The sequence below is a fragment of the Grus americana genome, chromosome 2, assembly GCF_028858705.1.
Source record: "Grus americana isolate bGruAme1 chromosome 2, bGruAme1.mat, whole genome shotgun sequence".
In the NCBI taxonomy this organism is placed as follows: Eukaryota; Metazoa; Chordata; class Aves; order Gruiformes; family Gruidae; genus Grus; species Grus americana.
In genome coordinates, this window is record NC_072853.1 from 138,680,107 (window position 1) to 138,702,030 (window position 21,924).

The following is a 21,924-nucleotide window of genomic DNA, read 5'->3' on the forward strand; positions in this document are numbered from 1 at the left end:
CCTGTGCTCTTTTCGTAATAGTTATAGGTGTAAAATATGTGCCACATCAGAGCCGGTGTGAGAAGTCTGTACAAGGAAGTAAAAAGCTGGATTGGAGTTGTTTTTTTCCTTCAAAAATCTCCAGTGCACTGAGTGCCACCTCCCCTGCTTCTGAGCACAGCCACCTCTGTACTCACACCCACAGGCAGAAAGTCTTTGCAAGCAGATGGACAGATCCACAGGCGTCACCACAGCTAGCACGGCCACGGGCTGGTGGCTCAGCACCTGGCACGTTTTGCTGCTTAGGCAATAACTTGCTACAGTCCGTGTCACAAAACTGAATGTAGGCACCATCAAAAATAATGGCATACCTGCATGCACCATTAGCGTTACTTCCTGACGTTAATCTGAAGTACAAGATAATATTCTAACTGTACATTTTCCATTTTATTGAAGGACTGCTTTATGACCCTGCTTCTCCCTTCTTTTTAGAGAATGAATGGAAAAAGCTTAATTTAGCACACAAATGCCAAGTGACAATGCTTTTATTAGGATGTGGCCTGCAACATCTTATGAGTACCTGTTAATTTTTTGAAAGTCTGAAAACACCATAAATTAGGGAATAATTTTTTTGCACTGTACTTTGATCAGCTCAGTTATTAAATCTAAATTCTGGTTTTTTCAGTAAACAGTTAAACTTTCTAAACTTACGAGGAAGGGGCTCACTAAGGTTACTAGAGGCTAGATGCATAAGACTTTGTAATAGAAATGGGTGTGCAAAGCAGTGTGCTTGGCCCCATCCATCTCTATGCAATTTGCGACATTTGTTGACATCCTAGACATAGCAATTCTATGTCTTTCCTCCTGTTCGGTGCTGTCCCACCTCGATGCTGCTCTTTCCTCACACAAAGCAGATAGCGTGGTTCAGGTATGAGCTGTGCTGTTAACTCAGTCATCCTACAGCTAATACAAAAAAGCAGACATTTAGTTCTTGAAAAAGTATTCTCAGATGCTTAATTATCTGAGACTCTACTGCCCAATAAACTTAACACTGCTTGGATAAGGAGGGAAAAGAAGTACAAACTGGCCTACCATAACCTAAATCTGATTTCCTGGAGTCCTTAAAGAACATAAGGTTTGAGCCCAATCCTATTTAGTTCCTGAGGTGTAAAAACATTATATTCACAGCTATGTCAGTAACTGGTACACATATTACAATACCTCTATGAGCTGCTCTGGTTCACTCCCTTCTTCCACGGTAATTAATTTAGACCTTCCGTTTCGTTCATTGTCCCGAATGCCAACAGCAACTTGAGTAGCCTTCAGCCGCTCGTATTTATTGCATGATGAGCCACACCACTGATAGATTTCCTACAATAATTAAAAGTACACACACGTTAGCAATAAAATTCAACACTGAGCAAAATTATGAAATTAGTATTTGATTAATAATTATCTTACTGGATCTAAACCACTAGAACATTAGTGAAACTACATCTTTCAGAAATACTTTCCAGAAAAGATTTGCTAAGTCATCTAGATATTTGTAATATGCAAGATATTTACATAATGTAATTTAGCATCCACATACTAGGAGATCACTCGATCTCAGAATAGTCAGAGTTTTGGTTTGACTGAGTTTTATCCCAAATACAGATATATCTTCAGCTATTTAAAGAACGTGAAACTCCTAAATTTGCTAGTGCAAATTGGTTTTATTTTATATCTGGCAGTTCCTCTTCTATGCTACTTCAGCAGTGCTGATTCCCATCTGTGGCAAGAAACAAAGTAATTTCAAAATCTCAAGGAAAATTCTGCTTGTATCTGCTACTCAAAAGTAACATTAGATCTTTTAATCCAGTTTTTATTTTGGTGACTTTTTTCTGTACAATGATATTTGTTGCATGCTCTGCTGCATCAAGCCACAAAACCAGCTCAAGTGGAAATGGATGGCATAGGTGTTTTCAATACAAAGTCTTCTTCACCGGAAGACTTTTCCTCAGTGTACAGTTGATCCAGTGCTCTTAAAAGTTTGTTAACCTCAGACTAATGCAAGCCCTTCTGACTGTAGTTATCACAAATGTCTTTATAAATTACATCTAAAGACTTACAGATCAGGAATACACAGTTTTTTGGTCAGTTAAAACACCAAGTTCCTCCCCAGCAGAAGACGGACCCCTTTCCTGGTCCCCCTTCTTGCCTCAGGAACTGAATAAAATAAAGGCAAGAGACACATCTGTGAAAGATGCCTCCATTCAGGAAACGCAGCAGCTAGGAGCACGGTGCTGCCACAGGGGCAATCTGCCCCATTGCGGCTGCCACCTTCACAAGGGGCTCCTCTGACACTGCAGCAGCAGCTCTCCATGTTGATGAGCGAGCGCTCTGGTGGCAGCAGCCCACTCCTAGATACCATCTTACAGGCCCTCAAGGCCTTCCTCTCATCTGGCTGAATAGATAGTGAATGGGTATGACCCACACATGACGGGGAAAGCACAATTCCACCAGAATGGAGCATGTTCCCAAGGCACCTCTCAGGAAGGAGGGCCACCAGAACCAGTCTAAGGTCACCTAACCCAGTCACACCACAGACCAAGGACCCCCAGTTTTGGCAAGTCCCGTTATTTATCCTGAATGCAAAGCATTTCAGAATAAAGAATTTACATTCCGGCCTTGATGAAAATCACTAAGAAGCAGCAGAACATAAGCTGGAGAGCCGCTAGAGGCTGAGCTGGAAGGAGCTAGTCAAAGGAAATTAATCAGCCTGGCTGGTTGCTTTTTTCCCCCCTCCCTTCCTCTGGAAGAAAGTAATTTGATTCTGCTTCACATGGTTCTGTCAAATAGCCCAAACAGTACAGCAATAAAGGTACACAGTAATTTTCAGCTTTAAAAAAGGTTGAACTGGTTTGCGTTCAAGTACAGTGCAAATAACGAGGATTTAATCAGAGCCCTCACTAGGTAAATTACTGGGGTCTTAGTTTTATCATGTACATACAACTGTATAAAACTTAGATTTTGGATGAAAAGCTGTTTCATTCAAAAAATGCTTTTTAAGCTATTTCTGCTGACCGTTATTGTTATTTAATAGTTCTTGAAATGGTGGCTTGAGACAAGCAGGAGATGAAGCTTCTCAGTACTAAGATATGCAAACTTTTAGAAGACAGCTAACAATGTCACCCACATGCAAAACCACGCTAGTATCTTCTGATGTTTACTTTTCACCAGCTTAGACACAAAAAAAATAAAACTCACTGATCTCATAGCCAAGTTCCCTTCCCTTTGGAAACATCCTTCAGAGACAAAGTTTTAAGCTTACGTCAGGATTACACAGAGTCCCAGAACTTTCAACTTGCAGATGTTATGCAATGAATGCTGTGAGGTTTTCAGTTTGCCTTTACCAACTTGACTGTAGGCTTAAGACAAGGAAAAAAAAAAAATCTGCTTCCAAGTTCTGGTTTAACTATTGTCAGCTTACTAAGTATCCAGAATCTGGAGACATACTTGGCTTCAGGTTTGAACCCTATCTTAAACCTGATTTTCAACATTTCCACAGGAAAAGAAAATATCTGTGCATACGCAGGGAAACAGAATTTTCTAAAGTATTCATGAAAGACTGCCTTAAGTGTGTAGAAAGTCAAAAGTTTCAATCTGAGCATTTTTTTCTTTAATATAGTTATTATAGCCATGCACTGCTTCAGCCATCTTCTCCCAAATTTTGGGAGACTTCCCAAAACACAGACTCCTTTAGTTTCTGAGAATTTCAGCACTCAAACTTACTCATTCTCCTCTTAGCCTACCTCCTACTAATTGAGCTTATTTGAAATTATGTGAGAAAACAGGAGTCACTAGAGATACAGCAGCAATAAATAGGAATTCTTTATTTCCCAGTCTACAGAAGCAATAAGGAAGAGGAAGACAATACATATAGACAATTAGCTGAAGAGGTCAGGCAGCTATTGCCTTATCTCAGCGTGTATGCTGTGATTCATGGAGATTACTCGTTCAGAAAGGTTAAAAGTTCAGTTTTAGTCGTACGTGTCAGCCTTCTCTTGGACTTCTGGTAACTGGCCATGCAACCTCAAACAAGTATTCTCATCTACAAAATGAACAGTATTTACTGCACTGACCACAAAGGATATTGTGAGACTGAAACTGTCACTGCAAATTACGAAGACCTTTACTTCTCAGACAATAAATTCATGTTTTCTTTTCTTAGCATCTCCTAAAGGTCCCACTGCACAGTGCACCCCAGCTACGCCTCACTCTCCCAGTTTGTCCTCAGGTCAGCAAGTGACTAAACTGAGCTCTCCTACAATCCACTGGCTCTAGCTCTCAAATCAGCCTGATGAAGGAGAAAGACCTTTAAATTCTACAGTAATGGATTTCAGATTTTTTGATTTGCAGATTTCATTAGTTTCCTTATGGACTCCACACTCCTCAACTACAGAAACATTCCCACAAAATAACGTGGCCTAAATACTTTTGTCCTAAACTAAAATAAATGTGAAATTTCATTAGCCATAATCTTGAGAAACCTTGTGTGGTAAATGTTTTCTTCTGCTGCATAAAAATATTTGAATGAACAAGCTATGTCTGAAAACATACTTGATCTGGAGTTCACATAGACGAGCCATACCATTCCTATAAGCTCCATCTTCCCTGGTTATTTGAAAAAAATAATTATTTTAAAAGCTAGAGAAATAAGAATCTGATTCTTTTCAGCATTAGAGAATAAAGACAGTATTCTTTATTAAAATCCTGAAAGCTGAATTTCAGGTACTGTGTAATTTAATAGAAGGAAGTGAGCAGCCACAAGTCATGAAAATGTCCCAAAGTATATAATATTTTACTGTATTTACTATGAGCACTAAAATATCTTAAGCATTCAGTGCTACAAGCTTTCAGGAGTTTAGATTTAGTTAATTTTCTCTTCTGAAGTAAAATAATCTCAATTATTTTTAAATGTATCTAATTTTGAAGCCTCACAGTAGAAGTACATCTGGATATTTACAAGTTTGTCTTCCTGATATAACTTACCCATTTCAACCTTTAGGCAGATTGAAGTTTTAAGTTTTTAACAATTTAAAGTCAGAAAAAGAGATTTTTTAAAAGTTAAAGCCACTTCTTGACAAGGCTAATATTTAGATCTGGATTTACCTGAAATACAGTCAGATAGTTATCTAACCATGTCCAGGAGACCGCTGAGCTTTTGGCTTGTATTTCATTATTCATGTATTTATTTTTAGACATATATATAAAGTGCTGAACTAGGGCCATAATGTGGTATTTAGCTTTAGCTCAGTGCTTTCGCAATTTCTTAGCTGTACTACACCTTCACTATATTTAGGTTTGTTTTGCTAACCTTATTTTGAATTGGCAGGCTGACAAAAAATGTTTCCATTAAAATGAAAATAGACTTCAAGTGTTCACTCCCCTCAAAAAAAAAAAAAAAAAAACAAAACTTCATTCATCAGTAATTCCTGTGCCAAGCCTAGTTTATTTTCAGAAGTTTGTACCAGCAGTATTTTATTTTTTTCAATCTCCAACAGAGTTTGAGAGAGATGCCGTGGAAGACAGCTATTCTGCTACCCGATAGCAATGGTTGTTGATATCAATATCCTTGTCAGATCACAGTGGGAAAATGTTATCATAAATAATCACAATGACTACCCTAGAGCTCCTGAGGGAGGTCGGGATGGCAAATCGGGTCTGCGCCATGCACACTGCAGTCACAGCGAGGTCTCTCCTCGTCTGCATGTTTTGGGAATGCAGTTCGGTCTTCTCGCTCCAGAGTAGCAGGAGTCACTTTCATTCCTGACAGCTTCTGGCCCGCAGAGTGACCTTGAGCAAGTCACATGAGACTTCTACAGCACATTCAAACTGACCCAACACTTAGCTTCCACACAAGCGTGTGGCAGAGTCATCGTGTAAGGCTCATGTGTAACTCTGAGTAAGAGTACCTTGGCACTTTGCCCTCTACGGAGAAGGATTGTGAAAGCACACCTCCTGCCTTCCTGCTCCAACCTCACATGGCATGCAGAGCAAGAGAAGGAAAAATAAACAAAAAAACTTGCTTATTTCAGAAGTGACATAAAAACCAATTTTCCTTTCTAACACACAGCCACCTCTGTATTCCACTGGCAGCCTGCTCAGTTTGGAGGCAAATGAAAATATACTCGGTGTCCTAGTGTCTTTTCTATGAATCTTAGCCAGGACTACGAAAGCAAAACAAAGACGTTTAAATCTAGGAAGAACTCACAATTTTGTTCTAGTTACAAACATGTCCTGAACATAAAAGTGTTTTAATACTACATCTTTACTGAAGTACCTATTAATTTCCAGGCCCATAGGTAACTGCTGATTTGCATTCTCTTACATGAAGAGACACAAAAAGCTAAACAAATTAAATAGTTTTGAAACCTATTTGCAGCAAATTTGTTGCAAAACTTCAAATTTGGTAGAACGTAACAGTGAAATGGTTGAGGGATTAAGTGTTACCAATCTTAAAATAAAAATTTAAGCTTTCATTAAGGAAAGACTTTAAGTGAAGTATCACAAGCTGGTGTGCCTCTATTCTTTGTTGGCAGACCCTGATGCACCCTAAGCCTGTCCACCTTTGCCTGGATCTACACCAAAACATGCTCCCAAAACGTAATTGCACCTCAATTAAAAAAAATTACCACTCTTAGCTAAGAGTCAGCTAAATCTATAGTGTGGATAGTGTCATGTCAACATGACGTAGCTTATGCTGACTTAATATATGTCAGTCAGGACGCTGTCTTCTGTTCATCTAAAGAACAACATTAGGTACGGAGGCACGGCTACGAAGCAGAGGGGCTTAGTGCAAAAAAGACGACCAGCTAAACCTGCTCACTCACGTGAAACACCACACCACGTTCTCTTTACCCCCACAATTCATAGAAAAGGGGGAAAAGCAAGAGAAGAAGGTTTGTAACGTTATGACTACCTTAATTCCTTTCTTCTCTTAGGCTTAGCTGCTTCTGTTTATTAGATAGAATCAGACCTGGGCAAATAATCACATCACAGAAAGCCACTGTAGTGGTTTCACAGTGGGTAGGTAAAAGAAAGGCTGATGAGGTTTGTAAGGAAAGGTGAGTCAGGAGGAGAGGAGCTGTGATGCAGGAGTGCCCAAAGGAGCCTGCACTCCTAATTTTCACATGGGCGAACCTAAGATACCACTTCTTCAGCGAAGTGGGGAAAGCAACGCTAAAGGCAGATTGAACATGCGCAAATATTGGCAAAGCATGTGTATATATATCTTATCATGCTCCTGTGTTTGTATCAAAATAATTGGCATGCACTCAGCTGAGACTCCATTCATTCTCTTCACGGTCATTAATAAACAGCTGTTCTGATAAGGCAAGAGTTCATTTTAGCTGTAACTGTTCTTTGTTAACATCTAGTCTCTTAAAGTTAACAAATTGAAAGGAAAAAAGCCAATACAAAACGCAAATAGCCTTGGAAAAAAGTTTTTATATGAACCGCAAACAGAAATGCTTCCAATGCCTTCAGTTCTCAGTAAAAGTATTTGTAAAACAAATGCACGTTACCTTGGTGTTTGCAATTCAAACACCAAGGTTTTGGAAATCAAATGGAGAGCTCTAAAGCACAAGTGTGGAGCTTTTTTTAAAAAAAAAAAAGTAAAAAAAAAGTAAAAAAAAGTAAAAAAAAAAAAGTAGAAAAAGAGTGCTAAATCAAGAAAACAAAGTCCAAATGGTGGGGAAAAATAACCGAACAGTAAGACTGAATAAAAGTGGGTAGGATATAGAGCTTTTTGTCAGTTCACTGATATTCAGTTTTTTTAGGAACTGACCTAATATATTAAGAGGAACGTTTGGATTGAACCACATTAACATAGGCTTATGAGTACATTTTTCTCCTTAAATTATTCAATGTTTTTTCCTGCCTTGGCTGTTGAATTCTTGATACAGGCAGGGAAAAGAAAAAATAAAATAATTTCACATGTTCATCAAATCTGCCTTTTATATTTGTTGAAACTGTAATACAGTGAACCATTGAAAGTTGTAGAGTTTTGATAATCCAAAACAAACTCTGAATTCATTCAGCCAGAATGCTGCTGAGGCCACCACAAGCCTGGCCCTGGTATAATTACAATAGTGTCTTTGTAATCGGTCTTGGAGTCTCCCATTTGATTCAACTGGAACAAACTGTCAGAATAAAAATAAGTCAGATGTACCGCAGTCATGTACTTACTACATGTATTTTTCCTCTCACACCTGATTTGCTCGTATATTCTGGGAATAGCTGTTGCTATATCACAGTGCATTAAAGGGTGAGTACCAGGAGGATATTCATTCTGAATAACAGGAGCACAAGCAGCAAAACATCTGGATTTCCTACAGCATCAGGAAGTAACCTAACTGAATCCCTGTGCTAACACGTATGTCCTGTCCACCTGAAGCTTTAACCATGGTCTGTTCCAGCCACTTTCCTGCATACAAGTGGGGGCAAGGGGAAGCTTTTCAGTCCAGAGAGTATGAAGGAAAACTACATACCCTGAATACTCGACTGAAGAGGAGAAAAAAACTTCATATTTATTTTTCTTCATCTGATGACTTTGGGACTATAACCATTTCCAGAATGCTGGAGTTTACACTACTGGAAGTGTAAAAATAATTGGTTCACAGACTTAGTAAACTAACATCTCACTTTTCTGTAAGATAAACTGTGCATAGATAGAACCACATTTTAAAGCTGCTAATAAGTCCATAGACTTACTAGAGAACTAAAGCAGTTCAGTTCTTCAAGCTCTGCTCCTTGTTTGGCAACTCCCTGCTACAGCATGAGCGATAGTTTAACTCTCAGCTCTGGGGAAACTGGGGAAGAGGTTAGTCGTAGGAGAAACGTGAATAAAGAACACGGACAAAGGACATGGGTAGTTGTTAGTGCCAGAGAAAGCAACTGGAAAAAGAAAGAAACTTACAGTGATGAACTCCAACATGCAAGAATCTGCTCTTCCAGTCCTGTTAATACCCAAACACTGATTATTAAAGTGATTAATAGGCTGATTGTGAACTGGTTTCTCTAAAGGAAGAGCAGCAAAGCCACCTAAGAGATAGTGCAGGCAAGAAGGCAGGGAGATTTGAGGCAAGCAAAACTACAACCGTGCTCAAGGTTGTAATGTGATGCTGATTCATACCCCATAGTCATAATCATAAAGCAAGTATCCGTCCTCTTGATTTTTCTGTTAAAAAGCAGAAGTTAATTTTCTTTTTGTAAACATAATTTAATCCATACCAAGTTAACAGCTTTTATGAAAAACAGCTGTCATAAAAAAGCCAGCCTTTTTGTGTGATGTATTTTTACTAGTGTCTTTGTGCAATCTTTTTTTGTCCTTGTGAAATAGCTATTATGTCGGGAGTTCAAGTAGGAGCATACTGACAGATACATGATCACAACAGCTTTATTCAGCCTCATACTTTTGAGTTCTAACATTGTAATTTTCACTTGTGATTCAAGGAGCACGTGAGAAGTACATACATTGATTGCTGGATGGCACAAAAAGTTGTTTTTAAGCACACCACAGGCTCTTAAATTTCAAACCAGCAACCTCTTGGCTGATTATAAAGCAGTTTATAAGCACCACTATAGGAAAGCGAAGGATGGATAACTGAATGCAGTTTACCTTCAGTCTTCACTTAACTTGAGATATAGTTATTTCACCATCTGCATTCTTCCTTTGGGAAGGGTAACGTTTCATTAGCAGAACTTTGATTGTACTGACAAAACTTTCCAAACTCAATCAGGCCCAAGCTCAGAACTGTTTGGTACTTACCACACATCCCCCATCTCCTTATTTTAACAACTGTCTCCCAATGTCTCCCAGGAGGCTGAGCGGTACGCAGCCCTCTCCCTGCGCTCTGCAGTCACTTGGCTCATAGCACTGCTGCTGCCTCCCACCAAGAGGGAAGTCAGCCAGAGAAAACCAAGTCTTACATTTTACAAAGCTCTACCTGAATTTTTGCTGGTCACTAAGGATACAACTTTAGACAGCCTTCATACAGCAGAGTTTCTGAAACTGAGTTGAGAAGCTTTCAATAAAATCAGCCGATCACTTCATATTAATTTATTGTCTTGCTACTCCCATTACTTCCGTTCCATGCTTTGATAGCTACCCAAATTATCCTGTCTCAACGTTCACATTTTGTACATCACCAGTGTACACCAATGTATGTAGGGTGAACTGATATACTGATAAGCCTTCTTCTCACTTTAAACCAATTGCTAAGAAAATTGACAAAAGAGATGAAAGTCTTTAGCACAGCTTATCAGAAATATACATATATAAGCTACATTAACATATGCATCAGGATAATACTAAAATAGCCTGGGAAACAGTGTGTATGTTATTCACTGAATGGCACAATGATTAATCTTCTTCCTTCCCTTCCATGGTCATTTTCCATGCCCTCTCATGCTCCTTGCTGTTTTGATAATATGTCTTGGTGATGGAAGAAGAAAGAGGGATGTGGCTAAGGGGAGGTAGCTAGAGGATGGGGTGATGCAGTGAGATCTGCATCTGGAGCTGAAGGGGACAGCACAGAGCAAGGCCAGACAGCTTATGGCCACCAAGAACTGCCAAACCTGTCCTGGTACCTCTCAGGTGGGACACCAGGAAGAGCTCAGCACCCTCCAGCCAAAAGGACAGGATGGGAAGTATGGCAGAAGACCATGGCTTCTGGGAGGGCTTGAGCACAGCTATGCCAGGACAGGATGCGCTAAGCAGCGCCTAACAAGGTAAGGTGTGCTTTACTCCAGGCCTGTGCAAAGCCTTCTCAGCAACTGCCTTGCACTTGTCTTGCCTGCCCTGTCCCAAAGGCTCCCTTACGGGGAGACTTCCAGATTCATCAAGGAGCTGTCACGGAAATCTCTTCCAGAGGAAAAAAAAAAAAAAAAAAGTCATAAATCAGGGTCTGGCAACCCAGGCACCCTCCTGGATCATTCAGTGCACTGGAGCATCAGTCTGGTTGTCACAGCGCTCATGTCATGGTCTTACAGAAGATTGAATAACAGGTCTTTACACATTACCCACAGCTAATGACTCCCCTCATATCAGAGACAGTGTTTTCTCTGCCATCTGCAGCTATTTTCTGTTCCAGCCTAGGAAGTTTAAAGGAGGCAAGATAAGACCTGGGCAGGATATTTGAAATGCTGTAAATGTGGTTTAGTGACATATCTAGGTATGACATAACAATCATAACCTGAACTGTAAATACGTGAACCTAGCTGGAAATGTACACAAACGCTTTTTACTTAAGGCATTATCACTGGGAGGGAACCCTTAGTGACTTTAATGATTTTATTCCTGATCATTACTATCTTTCTTAATTTTCCCTTATCTGTTCAAACCACAGGTTTAAAATACTGCTATAATTGAGCTCAGTGGGAAAACTGAAATTTTTCATTATATTAGATAAGTGGCTTGGTAAAATTAACAGCAAATGGACTGCACAAGCAGTTTTGCAGTGCCATGGAGACCATCCTTCTGGTTAGCTAAGAGACTGGGGAAAGTAAGTCTTGGAAATTCATCTTATTTGACATGCTACAATAATTTGATATTAAAAGCACTGGCCATAAGCTCATTATTTTATGCAATTACTGCCCATTATTCTCAGACAATGATTCGGTAGTGCCCTGCGATAAATCCCAAGACTCAAGAGCAACCCTATTTAAGATTCATTTTATTTCAATTATTAAGTAAAGCAATCTACTTGAGCCAATTTTTTTTGTTAAAGGATCCCTAAATTCAATTAATAGCTCCTGTAAAGACTCACTCATTTACAATGGACCTCTAGTCATGGAGCCATGGAAAAAAATCAATCTGAAATACAGTTACTTCAGCTTGAAATATAGTTCTTAGAAAATACACTGTCACAGTAGAAATCTTGAGCAAGTTTTACACCACACCTATTTCTCTATAGGCACTTCACTAGACTTGTATATCTTCATCCTGAAGTATGTCACACATTATCTTTTCACCTCCCAAAAGAAAGGTCTGGTTTATATAATAACCTATGATGAAACTACTACAAGTGTCTGGATGCTGAAAGAATTTTTCCTTAACTTGTTAATACATCCAAGAAAACCCAATGCTCATATACCACTGACATGGCAAGACCAAGAGCAGTTGTGTGATTTGACTGACATTTCCCATAACACAGTAAAGAAGATATCTAGATGTTCACATCTAATCTTCCTTCCTACAAAGGCACAGGGTTGCATCGCTGCTTAACCTCTGTTTTGTCAAACAGGAAATCAGAAACCGGAGTGATGACGTACTAAAACCAGAAAAGGGCTCACAATATACATTCACTATTAGCACACAAGACCCTAAAGCCATATCGCATTTAAATTGCTTAGTGATGGTGCTCTCCTCGCAACAAATGTCATCAAAAGGGATAAGCTTCAAGCTATACACGTAACATCACTATATACCCATAGTACATTTCATAACCGTCATTGCCACGTCTGCAGTGTGACCTGAGTAATTATTTTAGGTGAACTGGGTAACTGTAGCACAATAAGGGTCAGGAGAAGTCAGATTCAAGGCATACATCCGGTTCCACAGAGTATCCATGGAAGGTTAACTCCAAACCAGAAAATTCAAGCCCTGCGACAGCCTGACTGCAAAAGCAGCATTTTCTATCAACATTTAGTTCCAACTTTCCCATCTCCCATGGGTTAACTCTGAACGTGAATAGATGATTTGAGTCTTCTATGCATCCTTTACACAAAGTGACACTGAGAGATAGCTGATAATTGATAATTTGGCTTTCAGATGATTAGACCACAGTGCCATAGGAGGAATGGAATAATGTTAGGAAAACACTGGTGATTGTTCTATCTGAAGGCTGCTAAGCATGATCAAATGCTGACAAATAATCAATACTGGTATCAAAAGATACCAATATCTTAAATTATCACACCAGGAGATGGTTTTCAGAAGAAACAGCTGAACTCGTGAGTTCAGAAGAGCTCATTTGTCAATAGGTCAGGGAACTCTTCTCTGAAATCTTGTGAAGTAGGTGACCACTTCCTTGTGAAGCACTACAGTTGAGACCAACTGCAGTTGCTGCCTTGCAGATAAACTATTTTCTTTCACATGCTCTTAATTTTATAAGTGTCAGCATATCAGGCATGGGAATAACTTCAGACTGATAATTAGCATCTAACTAGCGTGGACTACATCCCGGCTGCTACTTTTAGAATTCATTTTAAGACTTTTTGATACTAAGGTGACAGTACTATTCTTGAAGTCACCTGAAGCAAGCAAAATTATCTTCTCTTATCTGTACGTACGCTTCTGCGCTCTCTGCTTGCTTTCAGCAAAAAGCCGTGAAGTATGGGATTGCTTCTCAAGAGATCTCTTGAAATAATGAAGTAGTTTTATAACACATTGTATGAAAACTTCTTTTGCAGCTCTTTCTTTAGGGTGAATGTCACAATTAAAGTTTTATGAATATGAAGAAATGCTCTTGAGAGAAAGGCCCAATCTATGCTCTGCTCTGAACCCTAGCACTGATCCCGTTCGGTTCGTAGATAGTGTCAAAGTCACACAGGACTTACTGTGAACAGCTTAAGGTTCAAACATCAGTAGTAAAAAAATCCCAGTAACTTGAGTGGGAAAGAGAACTGTTTCCTGAAGGACAATCATACTTCAAAAAACATTTAGGGCAGTTTTGAACCTTCAAAGTGTTGTGACACAAACTGATTTTCTAAAGCAGATTCTGTCAGTTTGGGTGAGTGACAAAATCAGTTGTGCATTTTAGGTGAAGATTCAGATCTTAGAAGGGATGCCGCATCTCTTTTCAGTGTGTTTTGCTCTAGGAAAGACTTACAGTTCCGAGGTCAATAATGAAGCAATCTCCTCTGTTGAAGCTGGCCCAAGCCAGGGGGACTTCTGTGGCTCTTACCACTCTCCGGCCCTTGATATGCAGAAGCCTCTTAGCACTCAGATCATTAGTAACAACATGATTAAATCCAGAGGCAACACCACCTGCCTGAATAAAACAAAACAAAGCAGCAAGCTTTATTTCAGTTTGATTTCTGCAAGTTTACCATTTTGCTGCAGCCAAAGAGCTAGCAAGGGCAAAAAATAGTTTATGCAGTGAGAGACGAGCCAAAATAATACACTGTTTAACAGTGCTGACCACAGACCAGACAGACTTGGTGAACACTGCTGCTGCTGAATTCTCAGGTGTGAGCCTTTATCTGAGGGAGCAGATGTCACCCTGTTTCAAAGCGTTTTCAGATGAATGGGGAAAGGACAGGATTTACCACACTTTCCTGCATTATCTAGAGGATAAGGTAATGCTGAACCAGACTGTTAGGACAAAAGTCGGTGCGTTATCAAATAAGGACTGAGTGAAAGCAGAGGAACATGCAGCTCCTGTACAAGTTTTCACAACTTCCTTAAATTCAGAGGTGTGGGTGTTTTTAGTGCTTGGTTACGTGTGGAGGGAGGAGTCATTCCACAGCAGCTCTGTAATTGTCTGAGGGGAATATTTACAACTTAGGACACAACCTAGCAAAAAGCACCAAACTTGGGGAAGCGAGACCAAACTATTGATTTACAATCTATGAAGTGTAAATTTAAGCCTAACTTATTCCTGTAAACAGGTTTGGCTGTCTGCTTCTGAGGCAGCATTCTCCACGTCTCTGGGAGACCCAGACCTTAAATTGGAATAGAAAGTGTCTCTTGAAATTACAAAGGGGGAGTAAAAAGTAAAAGTGTGGGCAGGTCACTGTCAAGCTTTCTTACGCAAGCAGAGTTAAAAGCTTCAAATCGGTTGTGTGACAAGTCACAAACCTCCATAATGGCAAAAAGGCTGACTGAACAATGCCTCCCACAGCTCCCACTACAAGGACAGTGTCAGGAGATACGTTACTTTATTCTTAAAAAACACAGATATCTCAAAATTTCCTTCCAAAGATTCTGCTTCTGGAAGTAAAACAACAAGCAGGCTGACACTACAGCTTTTTAAAATATAAAATTTTCATTAAAAGTATTTGGGAGGTTTTTCTACTTACCTCAAAGAAAAAAAACTGTGGTAGGACTGCAAAAGCACTATTTTTAGACTAATGTGAGGTTTTGGTCTTTTCAACTCTGTTCACGCTTTTAACTGTGTAAGCACATCGGCTTCTGCATTTGAACAAAATGCTCCAGTCTACAACACAGAAATGACTTCTGTGAAATTTACTGCCTCCCAAACACAGAGTCCCTACTGTGAGTGCACACAAGTATGAAATCTCAGGATAGCTTGATTTGGGGAGGGGATGGTGGAATAAATCACTGAGAGATATTTTCAGTCATCAGAAGATAACTAGGACTCTTATAGTTTAGGATAGGTAGTTCAGATCTAAACCCGCTAAGCATTAAGAAAGAATTTTTAAACTTTCAGTAACAGATACAAAGCAAAAGACTTGATTTTACTTGCGGGACAATGGTACATATATTTTTAGAATATATTTTGATGGCTAGCTCTTTACCTTGTATTTAATTCCTCCTTTGAAGTAGCCCACAAACTCAGTAGACTCATATCCTTGAATTTCTCTACTCTGCACAGGTTTTCCTCCTAAATAGTCATCCATTTGAACAGTGAAGATAGCTGCAGCTGTGCTTTCATCCTGAGTACATTCTTTCCCTGAAATAAGATGAAATATTGTATCTATAAAGCACCAATATAACTTTGAATTCTGTTGGAGAAATTGTTTCTGTGATACTCAGACACTGCCTTCGGCAGGTTGTACAGCCCATGTATATGTTGCAACAAAGCACTACATCATTACCTTGTTCATCACCAAATACATGACCATCCAGACCATTTCTTAGCTACTCGTAGAAGTGCCTTCATAAGCAAAAAAGTGAAAAATAGCCAAGTTTGTCTTCTCTCAATTAAAATACTCTCTTGTTCAAAGAGATTAAGTTTAGCATGGCAAGTGTCTGCAGGAATGATTTTTGGACATTGAGTTGAAGTGCAAAGACCAAGGAATGTCATGTCGAAGGTAAGCCATATGTTTATGCTAAAATCAACTCGCCAAGCCATAAAATAATAATTCAAAAGCAGTCCTCTTGATACTATAATGTAAGCACAGGGTATTTTGCTTAGATATCTTTTATTAGATTGCCTGGTACAGCTGGGAGAAAGAAAAGCAGCTTTGGGGCTCAGATATTTGCTTCATGAGGTCACACTTTGTTTTGCACCTTTCAGAGATTAGCTTCTTCTCAGGACCATGGCAAAACTAATCATACTGCAAAGCAAGCTGTATATTAAACCAAAACTTTTAGCATGGGCCCATACATGTTTGATGAAACAATCAAAACTATTGAAAACGTTCAAGAGCAGTGCAAATAGGATTGAGTCTCAAAAATATTGGCTTCTCAAACTTCTGAAGAGCAAGGAAAGGCAAGGTTTGCCATTTAGTTTTAATTTGTTCTTTCTAAATAAGAGGATGAAGCTGGTACACAAGCAACAGTTCTCAAGAGCAGCTTCTCACCTGCATTAACCATTTCTTTGCTTGTAGGTAACTGAGTGGAAAAATAGTGCAGAGCTCCAGGCAGCCCAGACATTGATACCTCTCAGGCTGTGGGACAAGGGGAAGTGCGTAGTGAGGTGCTGGTGTCACCTCACGGTGTAGTGAGTCATTGTCACAGGAAGCCTGTTGGTAAGGTATTAGGAAAGAATAAGGCATGGGAAAAGGGGGGGACAGGGGTTCCTAAGTGGATCACTGACCTAGCTCCTCTCTCAGGGAGAATGACTGCCCTATTCATGGCCCAGCCGTGGAAACACCCCACCACCAACTCTGCTTCTCTGAGCAGTGCCTCCACTGCCACCACCACAGCTTCTGTGGGGACACAGGTGCAATGGAAGCCTTCAGAAAACAGCAAGGATGAAATAGAGAAGGGATCCCCAAAGAATAATAGAGACATGGGGAAGAGAAAAGCACGAGGCCTGCCCAAAAGCAGTAAAAAAAATTACTGAAAGCAGGAAATAACACAAGAAGCTCTGGGAAAAAACCCCAAACAGCCCATCCCTCAAGAGTGATAGCATACTGTCACATAGCAAGTTCTTCTTTCTCAGACCTGGGTACCTCCTTAAAGTTGGTGGTTAAGGGTTTTTTTATTTTTTTTTTGGGGGGGGTGGGGGGTGTTGTTTGTTGGTTGTGGTTGGTTTGGGTTTTTTTTTTTTTAATAGGGTTATTCATGTCCATTAGGACTAGATCCTTCAGATTTATTGCTTGTAATTTCTTCAACCTTGAACCCTGTTGTGTAAACTGATTTTGGAACGGTGTTAGAGATAAGAACCGCTACCAGGCTTGGTCTCACAGCTGCTGTGCGATAAAATAGTCATTGAAAGCATGATTTAAAATAAAAAAGTCAGCATCAATCCAAGTGTAGGTTGTTCAAGCTGTATGGAAAATGGATTTACCTTACAGTTTGAGGCACAAACAACTGTAAGCCAGTGTATATAGGAAAAAGAACAAAATTTTTACCAGACTGGATACGTTCACATGGATAGGTCTTATCACTTAATCTCTGGGGACAAGAATTAAAAAAAATAGTTAAAAACACCATGCATGATTTTACTAAAGATACTAAGTGGGCTATAGCCAGTCTTACTCCCACACGTAGCCTCATACCAGCATAGCACACACCGCTTCCTCTAGTGACAGTTTGAAGTCAAGACAGCTCCCTTAGGATTACTTTAGCTGCTAGGGCATCCCTCAAGTGCCAGTGCAGACATCCAAGCCAGGGTCTCTGAGTAAAATTAGAAATGGATACAGCTACCGTGACACAGATCCACACTGATTAGTTGGCCATGCCAACATCATGGCAGCACCCGAGTTAGCTTGTTCAGAAATTATCTGACCTGGGCAGCACTTCACCGTATGTGAGGTATTTGATAAAACATTGGCTTTCACATAGGAAGCTTCAGGCCAATGGAACGACTGTGACAGTGGGAACAAGGGCAGGCCCAGAAACCCAGAGTAACCAGCAATGATTTGCTTAGATGTTCAGAAAAGTACAGGCATGGTTTTAGGGTATGCAGGTGTAAGTTTTACTAAGCAAAAAGCTGTGAAGAGGAGTCTTAGGTAAGTTACATAATGTTTTAAATTTTCTTTCCTCAAAAGAAACCCTTTCATTGCAACATTGGTCAGCCATGTCTGAACTCTTTTTACTAAAACAGATGGTGTACTTTAATGATTTAAGTAAAAAGTTTAAATACGAGGTGACAAAAATTAGATTAAACAAGGATTTGTGATTCCCTAGGACTCTGATCTCAGGTAGCAGTCAGACATATTTGGTGAAGAGATTCTGTAATTTTTGTTTGCTAATTAATTATTATTAGTTAATTCCAAATTCTCAAAACTATCTTTTTTCTTTTGCAAATGCACACCTAGTACTGGTAGGGAAAAAGTATTATGCAAGCTGTTGTTTTGGAGCTGAAGGACAGAAAAACTGTGAAGTAATCATCCCTCAGAGATGACTGTACATTTCACCAGGAGCAAAAGAAATCAGGTGCCTCCCTGCCCTCCATGGTCTTTAAAAAAGGCTCTGGCACTGTACTTAATCAAGAGAAAATACTTCTGTATAGATTTCATATATTATTGCAAATAGGTGTGGAAAGCTGTACATTTATCAAGTTCTTTAGCAACAACTTTGTTTTTATTAACAAAGGGAGATACAGTACAGCAACTTCAGAGAGACAGATCATCTATCAATACTTTTACATACTGAACTATTTTAAGAGAGAGAACACATTTAAGATAAAGTTTGTATTGCGTTGAGTTGGAAAAAATAAACCCCACATTAATCATAGGATCCAGTGCTAGTAAAGACTAACTTGCAAAAGGGTAAAGATTCAGTATCCAAATTGCAGTAAGTTGTAACCAAACATTCTGCATATTAGTGACAACTGTACATTTTAAATTTCTGAAGAAATACTTTGGAGACATGTTCACTTCTGTTTAAGCAGAAGTCAAAGGGGGAGGAAGGAGACAGTTCAGCTGTTTGCATGGGACTGTGCTGTGCCACTCGCCCTGCTAGCTAAAGAGCAGGCCCTGGGCTGTTAAAAATATACACAGAGAGAAAAGGTGGAGCAAAATGAGGGAGAAGAACTATTCTGAGAGTGTGGTGTGTACCTTGGGAGATGTAACCCCCCACCTCCTGGCTGTTTACCTCCTACCCAGGTGTGAGACTTTGTGCAGTCTGGTCCCTTTAACCCTAGGATGCCAGTCACACCACAAGACTGCACCAATGTCACAAACCATCCTCCCATGGTCTAGACCTCCTTCTAACACTATGGGTATGCCCGAGCAAGGTATTAGGAGGAAGTTTACCACTATATAATACAAAAATTCAATGCTCTGCTTTTATTCTAAATTTGAGGTCTCTTTTGGTGAAGTCAGAATCTGTTCAGGCTCAAAGCCACCACGAGACACACACAATAACACATGCCACATGACAGTCAGGAGTAGTGACAGTGCCACCAAATGGCAAATCCCTTGTAAGTATCTAAGCCCAAAGTTTGTAGGGTTTCCTTCCATCTAATTTCACAAGAGTTCTTTCCATCCCAAAGCCTGACTGTTAATGACTGCTGTTACTGTTCAGAGACAGTTTATGGGAAGTCTTCAGAAAGAGCCTACTGAGGTCTTCCTGGCCCACAGGCCATAAAACCTTTGCTCATAAGAGAGAAGTTTGGTGTATGTAACAGTGGCGAGAATCAGTCAGCAAAAACACCCAAGTTTATTCCCACTCCTACTCTGAATGTGACTGCTCTTCCCCATATACCTTGTATGAAGTTCTGGTCTCCTGTTGCTATTAAGCTTGCAGCAGTGTTTGAGCACCTCCACCCTGCTACTGGAATATCTTGCAAGCAGGAAGGGATTTCCCAGCAGATAGGCACTCTGCTGCCAACCTGCCAGCTACATAAGAACGATGTGTGCCCAGATTATCTGAAGCTATGTACAATATCTGGGTATCACCACATCAGCATAAGATGTGCACGTACAACTAAAGGTCTTTAGCCAACAGCAAAGAGGTTTTAACTAGTGCGTCAGTCACTGTTTTGACTTCCAGTTGCAAAGAGTCTTTGCATCTTTCCCTGGGAAATGTCTACTATATCTTAACTATTACATAAATAGTTCTAACTTCATTAACAAAGGTCTAAATAGCCAAACCCTGCTATTAACTAGCAATGCTGTTGACATAAGAACATCTGCCAGAAATTCATTTACTCTGCCATCTATGATTATACTCTTGTCAGAGACAGACACTATCCCACATGCCAGCTGGATAATGCATAACACATACAAAACTAAACAAGTTTCAAACATTTATGCAAAAACAATCCCAGCTTTATCTGCTATTCTTTTTCAATGCATCCAAAAGTACAATGAGAACCATGGCAACTCAAACACATTAATGTTAATATGCATTGACCTGTCTTTATGTGCATTCACTGAGATAATTCCCTACAAATACAAACCATGTGATGGTAAAACAAGAACAAAATAATAGATCACATCCACTGTGGTTGGATGACTTGGTGACCAGACAAGGAAATCTTAAGAAAACTCTAAAAGACGAGGAAGTTACCTAAAAAGCATTCTTATGTCAGACTTCTATTTTGCTGTAAACACTATGCTAATCGAAGTTGAAGGCAAAAGACATCAGCCCAATTTCAGTGTTCCCAGTTGCTTCAGGAGGGGCTTTACTAGGCTGTCAGACTAATATTAAAGAGGTTTTACAGAAAATCTGTTGACTTTGCCTCCAATCTCTGTATAATCAGAAAGCAAAATTAGTCTAGCTGAAAAAAGGCAACATCTGGAGGCAAAGCAGTGCAACGATGCCATGGGCTGAGACGAAATTTTGGTCCTAGTGGAAACAAAAGCAAGAAAACTTCATCTGAATGGAGGCAGGATTTCACTTGCGAATCTTGGCTGGATTTGCACAACCAAGAGTTGACTTTAATCCTTCACCACTTTTCCAAACTAACATCACAAGGCAAGTAAATGGTCACCTTTGTGTCATACCCCATTTCTCATCCCTAGAGCCCCTTATCATCAGACACAGTGAGGCCTGGCATCACCCAGATCCTTGACTGTAGCCCTACTTCTGTTATTCAACTGCCTCAACTTGGAAGAGCTGCACACACTTCTGAAAAGAGAGGTGGGAAAATTCAGCTCCCGATCCCCCGGAGCCCAGCGAAGCCGCAAAAAACCCCTGAGCCGCAGCAAGGTCAGGCACCGCAGGCTGCCGCTGCCCCCCGGCCCCGATCTCCCGCGCCGCCCCGCTGCCTACCGAGCCAGTAGTGGAGGCGGTAGGCGACGGCGGCGGCGCGGCGGACGGTGTGCAGCACCAGGTACGCGTCCCCCACGAAGAAATCGCCGTGGCGGCTCGGGGGCACCGTCACCAGCTCCAGCCGCTCGACGCGCCACACCTGCAGCCCGCTCTGCTGCCCGGCCTCGGCGAAGGCCGGCGGGAACCGGTCGGAAGCCATTGCGAGAAACGAGGACGAGAGAAGCGGCACTGCCGGCTCCTCCGCACCGTCTTTATAGCGCTCGGCCCGGCCCCCGGGCGGAGCGGGGGCCAGCCCTGCCCGGGAGCCGCCCGGGGCGGGGAGCGCGGTGACGGGAGCGGCTGGTTCCCGCAGGGCACCGGGATGCGCCTTCCTCCCCGGCTCCCGCTGGCGGCCCCGGTGCAGCCTGGCTGACTTTTTATTTCTATATTAGTTTTTAACACGCCTACAGAACTCACCCGGCATACCCTTCTTTCTGTGCCCCAAAGCCGTTGCAGAGATGTTATAGATAATCAGCGCCCCTTGCTGCAAACGGGTAATTTTTCTCTAAACAGAAGAAACAAAACAGTCAAGAAAGCAAAGCACAACCGGCCTAACCCCGTAA

At 40.6% G+C, this 21,924-nt stretch overlaps 1 protein-coding gene across 1 annotated transcript in view; it reads right to left on the minus strand.

Annotated features, from left to right (window-relative positions):
• SCIN (scinderin) overlaps positions 1-21,571 on the minus strand; it is a 52,879-nt gene extending 31,308 nt beyond the window's left edge. Inside the window, exons 1-4 of the mRNA XM_054817914.1 lie at positions 21,323-21,571; positions 15,508-15,662; positions 13,857-14,018; positions 1,201-1,350 (exon numbers count right to left, since the gene is read on the minus strand). Of these exons, the coding sequence (XP_054673889.1) occupies positions 1,201-1,350; positions 13,857-14,018; positions 15,508-15,662; positions 21,323-21,521 (666 nt within the window). The 5' untranslated portion in view covers positions 21,522-21,571. The remainder of the gene's footprint in view (positions 1-1,200; positions 1,351-13,856; positions 14,019-15,507; positions 15,663-21,322) is intronic.
• Positions 21,572-21,924: the final 353 nt, after the last annotated feature.